General features: G+C 37.5%; 2 protein-coding genes across 3 annotated transcripts in view; one reads left to right on the top strand and one right to left on the bottom strand.

Moving 5' to 3' along the window:
- LOC141336140 (uncharacterized) overlaps positions 1–16,467 on the bottom strand; it is a 132,027-nt gene that overhangs the window by 49,236 nt on the left and 66,324 nt on the right. The gene's annotated exons all lie outside the window — the stretch shown is intronic.
- On the top strand, positions 5,238–15,246 carry LOC141336118 (uncharacterized). The gene is made up of 4 exons (XM_073841639.1): positions 5,238–5,341; positions 6,771–7,616; positions 13,123–13,482; positions 13,861–15,246. The coding sequence occupies exons 1-4, from the start codon at positions 5,302–5,304 to the stop codon at positions 14,544–14,546; spliced, it is 1,932 nt and encodes a 643-aa protein (XP_073697740.1). The 5' UTR covers positions 5,238–5,301; the 3' UTR covers positions 14,547–15,246.

Below are 16,467 nucleotides of genomic sequence, written 5' to 3'. Positions count from 1 at the left end.
ATTTCACCTCAGTAATCCACCAGTTTCGAAAACACGCGTCATAATCTTCCCTTGCCTACTTCTCACAGCGATTGGTTGTCGCCCGGTGTTTTGCGCTCGAGATTTGCTCGAGATGAATTGAAAACGCTCGCTTCGCCCCGCTCGCTACGTGACAGTGCGTTCACACTGGCACGTAGCGAGTAGGGTTGTAACGGTATACCGGTATGGCGGTTTATTGCGATATTGACATGTACGATTATCATATCGTGCACATTTGCTTATCCCCGGTTTTGAAAAAAAATTATAATAATGAAACCAGATCTCACCCGTGCTGCCGTGTATATGCAACTTCTTTCCACTTGACTGCTTAGACTCCACCCATACCTTTACAGCGGCGAAAATGTCAGAGAAATGTCAGCTGCAAATTCTAATCTCTATCTCCCGCCGAAAAGAAAAAAATGTAAATCTGCAGTATGGGAATATTTTGAGTATCCGAAAAATGATTGCGGGCTTGTCCTTGAAGATGGATATCCAGTTTGCAAGAAATGTGGACGATGAGTGGCCGCTAAAGGAGGAAATAACATATTCTCCCATTTTCGCGAACACCATCCCTCCGTGAAGATAAAGCTAAGTTCCTTATGGCCGTATTATTTCTGTGATGCAAAGGGAATCCCAATTAGAGTATAATACAGATGTCACGTAACATGTGCGATTTGATAGCTAGATGGATGAATAAATCAAAATATAGCTGTGCAGTAAATCAAATCGCGATGTGTGTGTCTGTGAATAAACAGCGCAAAAAGACTGCTATATATTGTAATTCTATATTCTGTGCGTCTCTATGAATGAGCAGCGCCGTTTCGCCTTGTAGATCTAGTACACACTCAAGTACACTCAAGGCTCATGGTTTTTAAAGCGTCTGTCTCACTCACTATTGCCGCGTTTCAGGCAAACCGTTACTCGTGTTTTTCCAACCTTCTACCCGTGAAAGTGCACCGGAACGGCCGTCAAACCCGTGACTTCCCACTTGTGAACTCGTACTAGATCGATATAATCCCAGTTCGGAGTTCTGACGTGACATAGCCCGCGAAACCACTATGTCAGCACCTACGGGTGCGGTGTTTATGCAAGTGGTAACGTTACACAGTAAAAAAAATAGCCTTTAGGACAATATAACGTTGCGAACAAATTAATAATAATGTAATTATTATAAATGCGCTCAGGCAGTTTGGGGTGACTTGCCTGGAACGCTACAAAGTGAAGACGTAAACACATGAAACATATCCAGAGCCACGCAGAGAACACTTAATGATCATTTTATAATTTCATTTAAAATAATAATCATCAAATACACTAACTGAAATGCATAGGTTTTTAGTACAATCTGTCAAAAAAACGTTTGGTTAAGCCTGAAGAAATAATGACTGAAATATATATATAATACATGCTGATGAAATCTGGCAAATGTGGCCAGAAAGTATCGTTGTGTTCCTGCCATGAGTGTACCTTCGGAGAGGATGTTTAGTACAAGTGGATACATTCTCTCACCTCAGCGGTCAAAATTGAGCCCTGAAAATCTCAACATGCTTACATTTTTTCATCATAACCTGACCTGAAAAAAAGCTAAGAAATGCATGCTGCTATGATAATCTCAGGAAAATATTAACAAACATGACACTGCACATATTGCTCTCTCATATATGCTGTTAAAGAGGAAGGACAGTTTGGTTTATTCGTGTCTAATATAAAGAGAAATAACTTATTCCGTATTTTGTTCAAATGGGTGATGCGCAACTTCATTTTCATTTTTCCCCCCCAAAAGGTAGACTCATACTTCCATGAGTTTACTTTTTATTTTCATTAAAAAAAGTTTACAATAAACCATGTTCAACCAAAAAACATATCTCTTTTTATTCATTTAAGGGTCATTGTAGCTGATGATGATTATAATAATAATAATAATAATAATGATAGTTTGATACCGTATACCACGAAACCGTGAAACCGTGATATTTTCTGAGACGATTATCATACCGTGAAAATCTCATACCGTTACAACCCTAGTAGCGAGCGGGGCGAAGCGTGCGTTTTCAGTTCATTCATGTGGAAGTTGAGCGTAAACGGTCGTGTGGTGCATTTTGGGATTGGAAGCGGCGCGAAGAAGGCGTTGAGAGCAGCTGAGAGCGTCAAAAGGTTGGACATTCCTCAACTTTATGCAAATCTCGAGCGCAAAACGCCTGACGACAACCAATCGGTGTGAGAAGTAGGCAAGGAAAGACTATGACGTGTGTTTCCGAAACTGGTGGATTAGTGAGCTGAAATCACATATTATTGAAAAAGTCACACAAAAGTAAATGTACTTTGCATGTTTTCATTATGCTACAGTTTACTTTGCGAACCACTGTTAAAAAAGACAAATGAAACGCAAACAGGGTGTAAACATTGTTTTTCCATAAGCGTGCTCTGCTCTAAATTTGACACACCCCAAAGCAGTGGCGTTGTAGCGTTGTCAGCGGCACTGAGCGCAGATTTGACGCTGAAGTGTGAACGCACCGTTACGATCTGCGTTGTGTTACGAAAGAAGAGACGGACCACTGGATCTGCTGCTGATGGAGAGTTTATTATGTGGAGCATGCAGTTGCTGGATGGTGGAGAAATAGAGAGAGTACAACAATTAGAGTTTCGTTCTGTGATTTTTCCACCTCTCCTCAGCGCGCTTAACGCGTTCTCAGAAAGCAACACAATAACAAATGATATCAAATGATATCAAAAATAGAATACATGTAAGCATGCTACACATAACAATGCAAAATAAATTTTTACAAACATTTATCCAACCATATGGATCTGCTGCAGCTCATTTTTAATCAAACATGAATTAAAACAGTAAACAAATTAGCACAACATGAATAGAAAATCGAATTAACAATAAACTATACCTGGATGGTGGAGAAATAGAGAGAGTACAACAATTAGAGTTTCGTTCTGTGATTTTTCCACCTAAACGGATTAAACACCAGTTAATCACTTATTTAAAATCACTGTTCTGATGACACACATACATATACTCAAACACTGTATTCGGTAATAAACTGTTCAATCTCACCCATTCATGAATAAAACGCTTTCAATTACATTCATAACACTCTTAACAATTACATTTTCACATCTGAGGTACTTAATACAAATTCATGTAACTTTTATAAACTTATACTGAAGGAGGAACACCGCTAACTACTTACCTCTCCTCAGCGCGCTTAACGCGTTCTGAGGATGCAGCGCGGGTTGAACCGAAATGACGTCATGACGTAAAATGAATACAAAACTATTTTCCAAAGAGGACACAAATAATATACAAAACAAAATCATAATGTTTTGGTACACAAGCTGGTATAAAATAAATGCATAAAAATTGAAAGGAAGGATCATTAGTAAAATACATTAAATCCTATTAACCTTATTAATATCCGTCACATGAACAAATGAAAAAACGAATAAATTAGCCGTTTTCTTATTTCTGCTTATATCGTTTCAAATTGAAAATGAAATGAATAAAACGTACACGGACCGTAATAGTTTCAAGGGTTTAAATGCATCATCCTGCATTCATCACAGAACATTTCAAGTAGATGCACTTTGGGAGTTTCTGTGCATTGGATGTTGGGAAAGGTCTAGAAATTGATTGAGACAGATCCTGTATGTGATCTGGTGACTAGCAGGTTCTTGTGGCATGTCGTCATTTGTATCTAATTTATCACAATCTATTTATGGATCCCACATCCTTTCACTTTGGCTAACAGATGAAATCAGCCACAGCCTCTTCTTGTTACAAACTGAGGGTTAATTGCATTTCAGGAGAATTTCTGATGTTTATGATTGTTCGTTTGTATCTGTTCAAGAAAAAAATTATTAATCTCATACATAAACATTTCTTTAATGATGATAATATGCTGTATGTTCACCACAAAACTCCTGTTCACATTATTATTCAACACTGAGGTAAGGTGTGTGATTTTTGCTTTTGTTTTGTGAATGTACAGACTTCCAATTCATTGGCCAAACCAGTGTGTTTATGATTATGATAATAAGATAAAATACCATGATTACACAAGTATTCAATAAGCAGCATAACTGCCTGTTTTTGTACAGATAAAATAACTGAAAGGGACTGATACCGGAAGTCTCTAACACAAAGTACAAATAGCTGCTCTGCTCCGAGATGAATGGAGCAGTGTAAAGGTGTTTTGCTGCCCTCTACTGTACAGACGTGAAGTCACATTTCCAGTCTGAGGCTTATTTATTTCACTTTGTGTTCAAGGGCTTTTACATTTTGCCAAAAACAAACAAGCAGGTGAGATGACAAAAGTAGCACAAAGGTAACATTATGCATCATTTCCCATACTAAAAAAAAGTAAGTTACTTTTTTTTCTTCGAAATAACACATATTGTAAATTTAAAAGTAACTTTCCCCCACACTCTATTTAATACAGAACTTTTGTGACTAGCTCTGGTTTATTTGCATTGTTCTTGGCAGATATATGGCATTGCTATAGTCTGCTTGTGGCCCAAATCTGGCAAACATGAGCAGAGCACCCAAGTGCTATCATACATTCTTTCAGGTGTGGACCAGATCTGGGTTGACACAATGTAGCTATCTGGGAAACCAGATTTAAAGACATTTTACTAAACAAATGCAAATGTTTTCATTAAGTGTACCTGAAATTCCTCTTTGTCACAAACATGCCTAAATTGTCTCCATTCTATTGTTAATCGGATGATGTGTAAAGCAGAAGATGACCATGAACAGCAGTATTGCATTGACAGTCACTCAAGCTCTACTGTCTATATGTGTAGCAATATTGTTGCGCTCCATTTCTTTGCGTGTGTAAAAAGTATAAACCTATGTGCATGAGAAAATGAATGAATGGATTCAGGTTGAATCTTTTCAGTTTGTGAGATTACTGCAGTTTATGAAAGTTGTTGCCTAAAATCATATTTAAAAAATATATATTTTAGTCCAGTATATGGTGATCAGTTTTACACTTAAAAAAAAACACACAAAAGAATCCTCCTTATATTAGCTAAACTGTTCCATTTGACTTTTATTTTTTTTCCATTTATTTTAGCTAAAGAAAAAAAAAAAAAAAGGATGTTTAATTTATATTTAAGTCAATGTTTAACCCCTCAGGAATTTAAACTACTAATGTCTGTACAAAGTTCATTTCAAGGAAAGTCCAGTTCTCCATTCAAATAATAACCAAAGCCAGCTCTGATTAAATTTATTTATCCTGTTCCAGTCCGACAAAGACAGAGGTACCTTGAATGACAGCCGCACGAGACAAAATGGCATTAGCATATGAAGGTTAGTATAAATTACTTAATATTTAAACTAAAGTTAATTCAATTAACTACATTATTTAGCTCTTTCAGCTTTTTTGATATAGTACAAATAATACTTAAAAGAAATATTGTAATTGTATTATTATGTTTTTTTTTCCTTCATTTTTGCATTGTTTTGTTTTCTTTAGCTGAGCTCTTTACTTTTAAATATTAGTTTTCTTTGGCTGCTGTAATACGTGTTTGTATAATATGTTAATTATGGCAAAAACGAAGAGAGCATGATTAGGGCTGATCTCATCCAGTATCTAATTTATATCACCAATGTGATATTACAGCAAGTGTTCACTCGAAGACTTACTTGATCTTTTTAGCTTTATAGTGTTTTACAACTTTTTAAAATCTGAAGATTTGTAAGTTTCTGGGAAGCTAAGGAATGATGCAGTTAGTGTAATTTTGTGTCTTTAATTTTGTGAAGACAAATTTATGCTCTGAGACAAACAGAAAGGACAATAAAATAAAACAAAAATTAAAATTAAAATTAAAACTAAAAAAAAATCAACAAAAACAGCAAAAATAAAAGCAAATGAAGAAAATAATAATGTATTATGCAGCATGCATTGCAACATGAACCTTTTTAACCAATGTTGAGATTCCTATTTGATGTTTGTGTGTCTGAATGATACAGTGGTGCAAAATGTTTTATGCTCAACATGTTAAAATCCTTCATAATAACTGAGTCACCACACTGCTGGATCTCATGCTGTAGAATGATAGAACTAAAATTATTAACACATCATCCAATCAAAGGTTAGACACTGATGAGATGAGTAAATCAGATGATTTTGTCAGCATCAGCAGTTAAAAGAAATCACCTGATCACACGTTTTCTTAGTTTATTTGCCATAAATACACAGTCAGTTTTATCAACTGATTCAACAAAAACAGCAACATTTTGTATTTATGAGGTAAAAAAATGCTGATGTAGATTGTATTAAGGATGAAAGACTTTCCTTCCTTTTTGCACTTTTTAAAACCCTTCTGTTTTATTAGATTTGTTCTTTATTTAAAGTTAAACAATAAACCATTTGAACTTCTAGCCATTGCATTCGGACAAGAAAGAAGCTTAACTTTTATTATTTTATTTTAAAAGAGAGTTTTATAAAGTAAAAGTGAAAGTTCAGAAGGGGAACAAAGATCAACTGTTTATCACATATAAATTTCTATTTTATTTTTAAATGTAGCTATAAATACTTTTTGCAAAGCATAATGGAAAAGTCCAGTGTTTTGGTGAATGTTGGTGTTGAAATCATTGATTGTAGTGTGTATATGTGTGTGTGTGTGTGTGTGTGTGTGTGTGTGTGTGTGTGTGTGTGTGTGTGTGTGTGTCACCACATCTGCCATAAACTAATGTTTATAACTGTAGCTTCAGCTAATAACGAACTGTTTGACAGATGGTTCACAGGATCTGAGGATTGTGCTGCTGGGAGTCTGTGGAGCTGGAAAGAGTTCAATAGCAAATGCAATACTGGGTCAAGATGAATTTGAAGAGAGTGGAACCAGAGAGAGTGAGATACATAAAGGAAGAGTAGATGACAGGAACATCTCCATCATCGACACTCCGGGATTCTTCAACCCTCATCTGACTGATGAAGAGATGAAGAAACAGATGATGAAGAGTCTTTCTCTCGCTCATCCTGGTCCTCACGTGTTCCTGCTCGTCATCAACCTGGAGACCTTCGAGGGGGATGAGAGAAATATTGTAGAGCAAATTCAGAAGAACCTTGGAGAAGAAGCTTTTAAATACACTCTGGTTCTGATTACTGGAAGAGAACGCATGTCCAACAGAGAATGGATGGTCTTTAAAAGTAATAGAAAATTTAATGAGCTAGTCAGTCATTTCAGAGGACAATATCATGAGATCAACAGTAAAAATGAGATTCAGCAATCTCACAACAAAAAACTTATAAAGAAGATTGATGAATTCATCAAACTAAATGGTGGCCAGCATTACAATAGCAAGACTCACTCTGTGTCTGTAATGGAGAGCACAAAGGGAGAAGAAAATAAGTATAGCGAAAAAGAGCATGAGATAGAGATAGATGAGCAAATAATGTGGGAAACTTTAGAAACTAACATTGCAATGGAAGAAAGAACAACACAAGCTCTGTCTCAACCACAAATCGAATATGGTATGCCTTATGTCCGACATACAAAGAAAACATCTTATGTACATAAAAAAGTGATTCTACAAAGAAAGAAGTCATCAGCTAGAATGCTGTCATTCGCATTTCCATCAGGTGAGCACTTTTGCACTTTTTCCCCATGTATCATGACACCTTCCTCAAAACTGTAAAATTAATCCTCGTTCAAACTTTCTCGTGGTGGTTGGTTGATGCAGAAAAAATGAAACTGGACTGTAAAACCAGCTTTAAAAGTTAATAGTAAACCATTGTGATTCAGTTCATTGTTAATGTACAGTAGTTCCCTTCAGTAAATGTGTAAAGTCCATCAAGTATGGAATGAGTTTAATTGATCCAGCTCATTTCAGTTCAGCTTTAACTGAAAGCCCATTTTACCTGTAAAAGAAAGCCTTCTTATTAATTACAATGTGTATATATATATATATATATCTATATCAGAGGTCGCATTAACTGAAAATTTTCCGTCATTGACGGAATATTTTAATCAGTGACGGAAAAATCTGAAGGCTGTCCGTCACTTTGACGGAATACACCACACAGAGGGTGATCTATTGTAATTTGTAACTGTAGTTCCCACCCCTGTCCAGTTGGTGGCAAATGCGCTCCAGTGTTGTAGCTGAGCATGTTATCCAGAACAAAAAAAGAAACTCTTACGAATCCTTTGCGTTTGATTACACACAGGCCAGTATCCAGTTAAGCCTACAGCGATCTATCACGCCACATTAAAGAGCGCCAAAACGGTATTTTATTACTTGAATTTTCTAATTAAATGGACAGAATTTGAAATCTGACACTTTTTCATATTGAAAGTAACAAACAGTGTTGGGGCTAGTTACTCAAAAAAGTAATATATTACATATTACATATTACTCTCAAAAATAGTAATGCCTTACTTTACTTTATTACTCCCTGGAGAAAGTAACTAGTTATATTACTAGTTATATTACTAGTTACATTTTTTTTTCTTACACAAAACACTGTTATTCTTAACAAAAAAGGAAACATGACCTACTGCGTGCATCCACGGCAGAATGCAAACAAAGCTCCTTTAAAGCTGACATCTCAGCGCGTACGCGATCTCATAAAGCTCTTATAACACAATGGATATTATGCACAATTAATCATTCATAAATTTCTACACTTTGTGTGTTGTGATTCGTAAGCACGCAATATTCAGCACTGTTCAAAACTTTTGAGCAGTGAGTGAATTCTATCTTAAACACCACTGATTAGCCATGCGTTCCAAAAATCAGCAGATGGCTACATTGCTCATGTTGCAAAACAAGTTTTAAATCGAAACTGCCTATTCTTGCGCTTACTAATCATATTTATGTTGTTCTTGCTGCTTTTGTGCAATAGATGAATAACCTTTTTTTGTTTTTTAGATATTTTATGTTTAGATATTTCTATATTGCGGGAGTCCCGCGAATCATTTTATTTTCCCGCACACACACACGAGTCTCTACACGCCCGCACACGCACTTGTCCATCAAGTTTTGTCCCGCGCCGCACTCTGTTGCGTTGGGTCCAGCGGGTTTGCAGGTCTCTATTTGCAAGTGCCGCTCCGCTGCTGGCTGCCGGGTGTCGACCAATCAGTGATGGTAATTTAATGATACCTCGTGCCAAACCCAGGCCAATCACTGTCCCATTCTCGCCCCCTCCCCTTCCCTTCCCTTCCCTTCTGTTCTCTGTGTTGTCGTGTGCCTTGTGTGTGATGAAGGTGCTACTGGCAAATGTAACGCAAGTAACTAGCTCGGGAAAACTGTAATAATATTACCATTTTCAGACGAGTAATGCCTTACACTACTAGTTACTGAAAAAAGTAATATTATTACAGTAACGCGTTACACCCAACACTGGTAACAAATGAGGCACACAATGTAGCCTACTCTTCACAAACAGCATATACAGAAAGATCGATTAGGATTTGAGAAATATTAGTCTATAAAAATAGAATCTATTCAAAACGAGTAATCGATTTTTTTTACCCAGTCCTGTAAGTTTTGTTGTTTTTGTCACTGCTGTGAGTGGTATTGAACACGAAAAGTAACGCAGTGTCTGTTCATCTGTTCTCTTCATAAATAAATGCGAAAACCTATACAGTATGCTTGCATTGTAGATTCATTATTAAAAATGAAAATTTGAACAAAAATAAAATCAATTAAATGTATTATTATAATAAGAAAATTAAAATGACGGGTAATAATAGATTATGACGGAATTTTTACCACCCTGTCCGTCAAAATGACAGACAACGAAAAAGTCTAACGCAACCGCTGTTATATATATATATATATATATATATATATATATATATATATATATATATATATATATTAGGGGTGGGCATAGATTAATTTTTTTAATCTAGATTAATCTAGATAAAATTTTGAAATTAATCTAGATTAATCTAGATTAAAATGGCAAATTTGCATTCAGAATATGTGTGCTACCCAAATAATGACTAAAAGTAAGTCTTTGAGAATGGATCATAAAGCTCATAAAGCTGTTCTATGATAATTTGTTGATGGAAATAAATTATGTTCAATTAGATGTACTTGTGTTTACTAACTAACTAACAATGAAATAATTTTGTGTTTTTTTTTTTTACGTCAACACCTACCCAGCCCATTACATGTTACACCGTACTTTTATTTTGACAGGTTGCCGTGAAGTTTCTGTGTATACAGTATGATATGATGCTAGTTTTCTCAAATGAAACGGTAAAAGTGACACTCACAGCAGTTTGGGAGATTGAGTTTATCTGTTCATGTGAGATGAAAATGCCAAAAATTACCGGGAGCGTCACGTGTGTTTCAGTATGCGTGTAGTAAAAGCTCGTCTCCGCCATGCATACGTACAGCTACTGTAGGAAAACGGAACATATCGGATTCATATTAAAACGGTCTTTTTGCATTTCAGTTTTCACATACACTAGACTAGTCCATATCGCGATTTGAATTAAGTGACAGACCGACTTTTGATTTATGAATCAAAAAAACGACGAATTTACGTGGCATTTCGCTAAGATTCTGTTTTTATGAATGGAGGACGACACGATCCCGTCTGGTTTTGGCGGAGGAGACTTAAACGCGCGACCATATTCTATAGTCTTCGGTGTACATCCGCGTTAAACTATCAAGGTGAAAGTCATCATAGTTTGCGTAGTTTAGACCCAGCTCCCAACCCAAATTTGAGAATAGATTAACGGCGATATTTTTTTTTATCGCGCGATAAGAGTTTCACGTTAACGCCGATAACGGCCCACCACTAATATATATATATATATATATCACTCATTTAGATTTTCACTTCGGAGCCTCATCTACGAGCCGAATTTCATTCAAAAAAATCTTCATTCACAAAGAAGTCGCCAGCAGCCAGTCCTGCATGCCGGCTCCTCGTCACTCTGCAGCTGACTTTTGCTAACCAGCGAGCCCACCTGAGTGCACATTTGCCGCGGTTCCTCCCTGGGCAAACCGGAATCTAAAAGAGCCAACCCTTTTGTGGTCGTTGAGAGACATCTTTGCAGTATGTCTTTCCGATCGTGCATTTCTGGATGTGGGAGTTTCCTTACCTCCCTAGATGGACCTGGCGAAGGACGCGATCGAGCTTGTCCATCCAGCCGAGTTGAAGTCTGGCTTTTACAGTCCCTACTTCATTGTGCCCAAGAAGAGCAGTGGGCTACGGCCAATTCTGGACCTTCGCACCCTGAATCAATCCCTTCTCAGGCTGCGGTTCAAGATGCTCACTTTGAAGCGCATTCTTTCATGCATTCGACACCAGGATTGGTTTGCAGCCATCGACCTGAAGTACGCGTACTGTCACGTTTCGATCTTTCCTCGAAAAAGACCCTTTCTTCTTCGAGGTCTCCCTTTTGGCTTGTCCCTGTCTCCCTGCTTCTTCACGAAGGTCGCGGAGGTCGCCCTGACCCCATTTTGGCGGATGGGTGTCCGTATTCTCAACTATCTCTACGACTGGCTTATCATAGCTCACTCGCGAGATCTGTTGTGTCAACACAGGGACCTGGTGCTCCAACACCTCAGCCATTTGGGTCTTAGGGTCAACCGAGAAAAGAGCAAATTCTCCCCTGTGCAGAGGATCTCCTTTCTCGGCATGGAGCTGGACTCGGTCAACATGATAGCTCGCCTCACAGACGAGCGCATTGAGTCGATACTGAATTGTCTGCAGCTTTTCAGACACAAGACGGCGATCCCTCTCAAAACTTTTCAGAGGCTCCTGGGGCACATGGCAGCCGCAACCGCAGTTACGCCACTGAGCTTGCTTCATATGAGTTCTCTTCAGCATTGGCTACACGATCGAGTCCCAAGATGGGCATGGCACCACGGTACTCTCCGAATTGGCGTTTCCCCAGAAGGTCATCACCTATTCAGCCTGTGGTCAGACCCTGTGTTCCTACGGGCCAAAGTGCCCCTAGGCTAAGTGTCCAGGCACGTTGTGATTCACACGGATGCCTCCACCCTGGGTTGGGGTGCTGTATGCATAAGGCAAACAGCCTCGGCTCCCGGACGGGACCCCAACGACTGTAGCATATCAGTTGCCTAGAGTTGCTAGCTGTACTCCTTGCGCTGCGTTGTTTCCTTCCGATGCTGCGCGACAAGCATGTACTTGTCCGTACAGACAACACTGCGACCATTGTGTACATCAACTGTCAGGGTGGTCTATGTTCCTGTCGCATGTCGCAACTCAGCCGCCATCTGCTCCTGTGGAGTGATACGCCAAGTCTCTGCCCGCCGTTCACATTCCAGGAGAGCTCAACCGTGCAGCCGATCAGCTCTCACAGCAGTCCACCCCATCCTGGAGAATGGCAACTCCACCCCCAGACAGTCCAGCTGATTTGGAGTCGATTTTGAGAGGCCCAGATAGATCTGTTTACCTCCCAGGAATCCTCCCATTGCCAGCTTATTACTCCCTCAGTGAGGCTCCCTTCGGCAGTGATGCTCTGGCACACAGCTGGCCTCCGGGCCCAAGTACGCCTTTCCCCCAGTGAGCATCCTTGCACAGACCCTGTGCAAGATCAGGGAGGACGGGGAGCAGGTCCTACTGGTTGCACTGTACTGGCCCACCCGGATCTGGTTTGCCGACCTAATACTCCTCGCGGCAGCCCCTCCTTGGAAGATCCCCTCACATGCCCTGGGTCACGCTGTACACTGAGCTACGGCGCGGCTCCTCAGCAAAAACCTGAATGAGTGGTTGCATCTCGCCATCTTATATACCTGTATGTAGGGGGAATGGCGTTGCATGAAAACTCCACTCGCCAATTCCCACTGGCCTTTTCTTTAAAGCTCAGAGGTGATTGGTCTCTCAGGTGAGTTCCCATATGTAACGTCTCCGTTCCCTCCTTCAGGGAACGAGGGTTATGTACATAACCTAGATGTTTTCTTTTATAGGTAAAGTGGGCTGATGAGAATAAAGACGTCTGAAAATTAACAAATGTCCATGAGAAAGATATAATACTATAGAAGAAGAAAAAAGTGACACTGGACAATAAATATTAATTCAATAAATGTTTACTATGCAAATATTCCAAAATGAAGTGAATTGTTCAATGAAATTGGTGTGTTTTCTCCCTGTTTGTCAGGAGTAAATAAACGCAGGGTGATAATGAGTCTTGGGCTCATTTGTGTTTTTTTGCTGGTCTTCAACCTGCAGTATATTACAGACCTGCTAATGAGTTATAAAAATGCAGTTGAAGTGTTCGGTCAAACTATCAACAACATACAAGATCGTTACATGGATATTATGATTAAAAAAGACGAACTGCAGGATAACTTCAACTCTTTGAGTGAGAAAAAACTTGAGCTGGAGACTAAAGTCAAAGATCTCACTGTTAAGAAAGACCAATTACAGACAAGTTTTGACTCAGTGAATCAGAAGAATCTGGAGTTAGAAAGCAAAATCACATCTCTGAGTGATGAACAAAAGAAACCCTATGTTCAAGGTTAGTGCATTTATTTTTGTGTAAGAAATATAATGTCTTATTTTAGTCACATCTTGAAAATGTGAAGATAAATCTGCACCTCAGTGTTTTCTAAACTTCACTAAGGAATTACTTGACATCTTCTGATAGCACTGTGATATAACCTGCTGTTGGCTGTTATCTTGCCTCTGGGGTGTCCAATCCTGGTTCTAGAAGGCCAGTGTCCTGTGGAGTTTAGCTCCAGCTCACCTGGCTGGATGTTTCTAGTGACCCTGAAGACTTTGATAAGCTGATTCAAATGTGTTTAATTAGGGCTGGAGCTAAACTCTACTGTAAGGTGGCTTTATTAGAGCAGGACTAGACACCCCTCATTAATATTACATTCTCTTTGACCTGCAGATCTGAGGCTTTTGCTGCTGGGAAAAACTGGATCAGGAAAGAGTGCAACTGGAAACACAATTCTGGGTGAAAATATATTTAGTGAAAATGTTGTTACTTCAGTCTGTATGAGAAAAAAAGCAGCTGTGGGCCAAAGAACTATCATGGTGGTCGACACTCCAGGACTGTTTAAGCCAGCAGTCAGTAAAGAAGACCTGATGAGTGAGATTAATATCTGTGCCTGTTTGACTGATCCTGGTCCTCATGTGATTCTGCTGGTCATCAGGCTGGATATGAAACTCACAGAAGAAGAGAGGAACATTGTGATGTGGATTCAGAACAACTTTGGAGAAAACGCTCTGAATTACACCTTTGTCCTCTTCACTCACACTGATCATCTGAATAGTGAATCTGTGGAAGATCACATCAGACATAGTCCTGATCTCCAGCTCCTGATCGACCGGTTTGATGGCAGATATCACTCATTTAACAATTTAAACAGACAAAACACAGCTCAGGTCACAGAGCTGCTCGAGAAGATGGAGCAAATGCTACGAAACAACAGAGGGCGGTTTTACAGCACAGGGCATTTAAAAATGAGGCAAAAAGTTGATGAAGGCTTTAATTTCAGTTGGGCAAAAATAGGAATAATATTTACTGTAGTTTTACTTTTCGTTTTTATTTCTTTTTTTGTGTGTAAAAAATAGGGTGGGATAGCAGTCAGGTGACGGTCAGTTAACATTCTTAAAGTGACTAGACAAAATGGGAATATAGTATAGGATTTTTTAAAGAAGCATATAGTTAGGATGCAAAATAAATATGCTAGTTGACTAAACATTTTGCCATAACCTTTGGTTGGTGGTCAGGTTGTGACGTGCCTTCATTCTCAAAAAACAACAAACAAAAACACACAAAATACTAGGCAAGTCAAGTTTTTTATACAGCAAATTGTAGGTAGTTAAAGGTAATTCAAAGTTGTTTACATTAAAAAACTTAAAATAATCATAAAATAATCGATAGATTCACAAGGAATAACAATGATTAAAAAAAATGAAATTTAAAAAGAATACACAAATGCATTACACGTTCATGGGTAAATTACACTTCTGTTGTCTATGCCTTTCAAAAATTGATCATTTTTTCATGTATGCTTAAAGAAACTTTGTTTTATCCTTGTCAATTATTTTATTTTAATGTTGTAAAAAAAGGAACATATAATTTCTAAATGTTTTTTTCATTGGCAGGAGATAAACAATAATAAAAAAAAAATAGATATAGATATAAAACATATTGTATGTATGTATCTCTTGGTATATTTGCATTTATGTGTCATAATATGTGATTTTTTTAAATCAGAAACATTTTTTTCAAAATGTTACTTCATTGCTTAATTCAAATAAAACAGACAAATGCCTGGATGACTTTGATTTCTGTTTATGAATATCAACTGACACAACACGCATTTATAAAGCGTGCATATGAGTCATTATTTATTTAAATAAATATATAAAATTTTAATAATTTTTAAAATACAAATTTGACATTTTCAGTGTAAAATAACATTCAGAGAAAAGGGTTAAATGAGGTTCTATGTAGAACAATAGGATTTCATCGGATAATTCTTGACTCAATTTTAAACACTTTATACCAAGGAGAAATGTGTTACAAGATTGCATTATACTTTAAAGTTTAACAGGTTATTTATTTATTTATTTATTTTTGTGATAAAGTATGTTTACGAGCTGTTTCATAACACTTCATAAAATGTAAGTACAATTAATGAATTACATTATCCTGGCCTCACTTGACTCAGTCAAAATAAAATACAGCCAAGCTCCACACAATGGAGAAAAAAAAAAAAAAAAAAAAACTGTTTACTAGACAAGACTGTTACAACAATATAAATTATGATTCAATATTTATATGTTTGTGTTTAAATTAATGTATCGATGTTTTAAACAGGACTTGCTTTAAAAATGTAATTCATTTTAATGTAATTGAGAATAAAGCTGTTTTTGATTGTTTAACCATCAGCTGGGATCGCAATTATAGACTGGTTACTTCCAAAAGCAGATTACGTTTGTTAAAAACTTTTGATGTTACTTCTAGCAAAAAAATAAAATAAAATAATAATAATAATAATAAATTCTATTATAGTTAATAAATATCAGCTTATTTTGTCGACCTGAGCTCTTTCGGTTTTGTTTTAGATAATTAAACTGTTATTTTGAGTCAGAAGTCTGTCTGAATTCAGTTTCGAATCATTTTGCGAGGCATCAATCCAGCTGTGTAAGATTTCAGACACAGTCATTAACTGCATTATCCAGCTCATATGGAGCCAGATTAGTCTCAATAATAATTTATGCAGTGCTTTCTTTTATTTCAGTTTATTTCATCTAAGTTTGTGACTTGAAGTTCTTGTGTTTCTGTTCTAGTTGTTTCTTCAGTGAATCTGCTTGTTAACAGCAGGTGCTGGTCATTAATGCTCAATCAGCACTTAATTAATCACTTAATTATCACATTTTCTCCACTCTTGATTGGTCTTGGTCTTGACTACATCACTGTTTTAAACTGGATTATGTTCATCAGCTGTAGCTGATTGATGCTAATTATAAGTGATGTTGGTGT

Source organism: Garra rufa, chromosome 6, assembly GCF_049309525.1.
Source record: "Garra rufa chromosome 6, GarRuf1.0, whole genome shotgun sequence".
Taxonomy (NCBI): Eukaryota; Metazoa; Chordata; class Actinopteri; order Cypriniformes; family Cyprinidae; genus Garra; species Garra rufa.
The sequence above is the reverse complement of the archived record's forward strand: the minus strand, read 5'-3'. Positions and strand labels throughout refer to the sequence as shown.

Excerpts from the sequence above, each read along its gene's own strand:
- LOC141336118 (XM_073841639.1), top strand. The coding sequence starts at position 5,302 with ATGACAGCCGCACGAGACAAAATGGCATTAGCATATGAAG. Across the intron at positions 7,617-13,122 it reads GTCATTCGCATTTCCATCAG|GAGTAAATAAACGCAGGGTG; the intron begins GTGAGCACTTTT and ends CCTGTTTGTCAG. Across the intron at positions 13,483-13,860 it reads AAAGAAACCCTATGTTCAAG|ATCTGAGGCTTTTGCTGCTG; the intron begins GTTAGTGCATTT and ends TTTGACCTGCAG.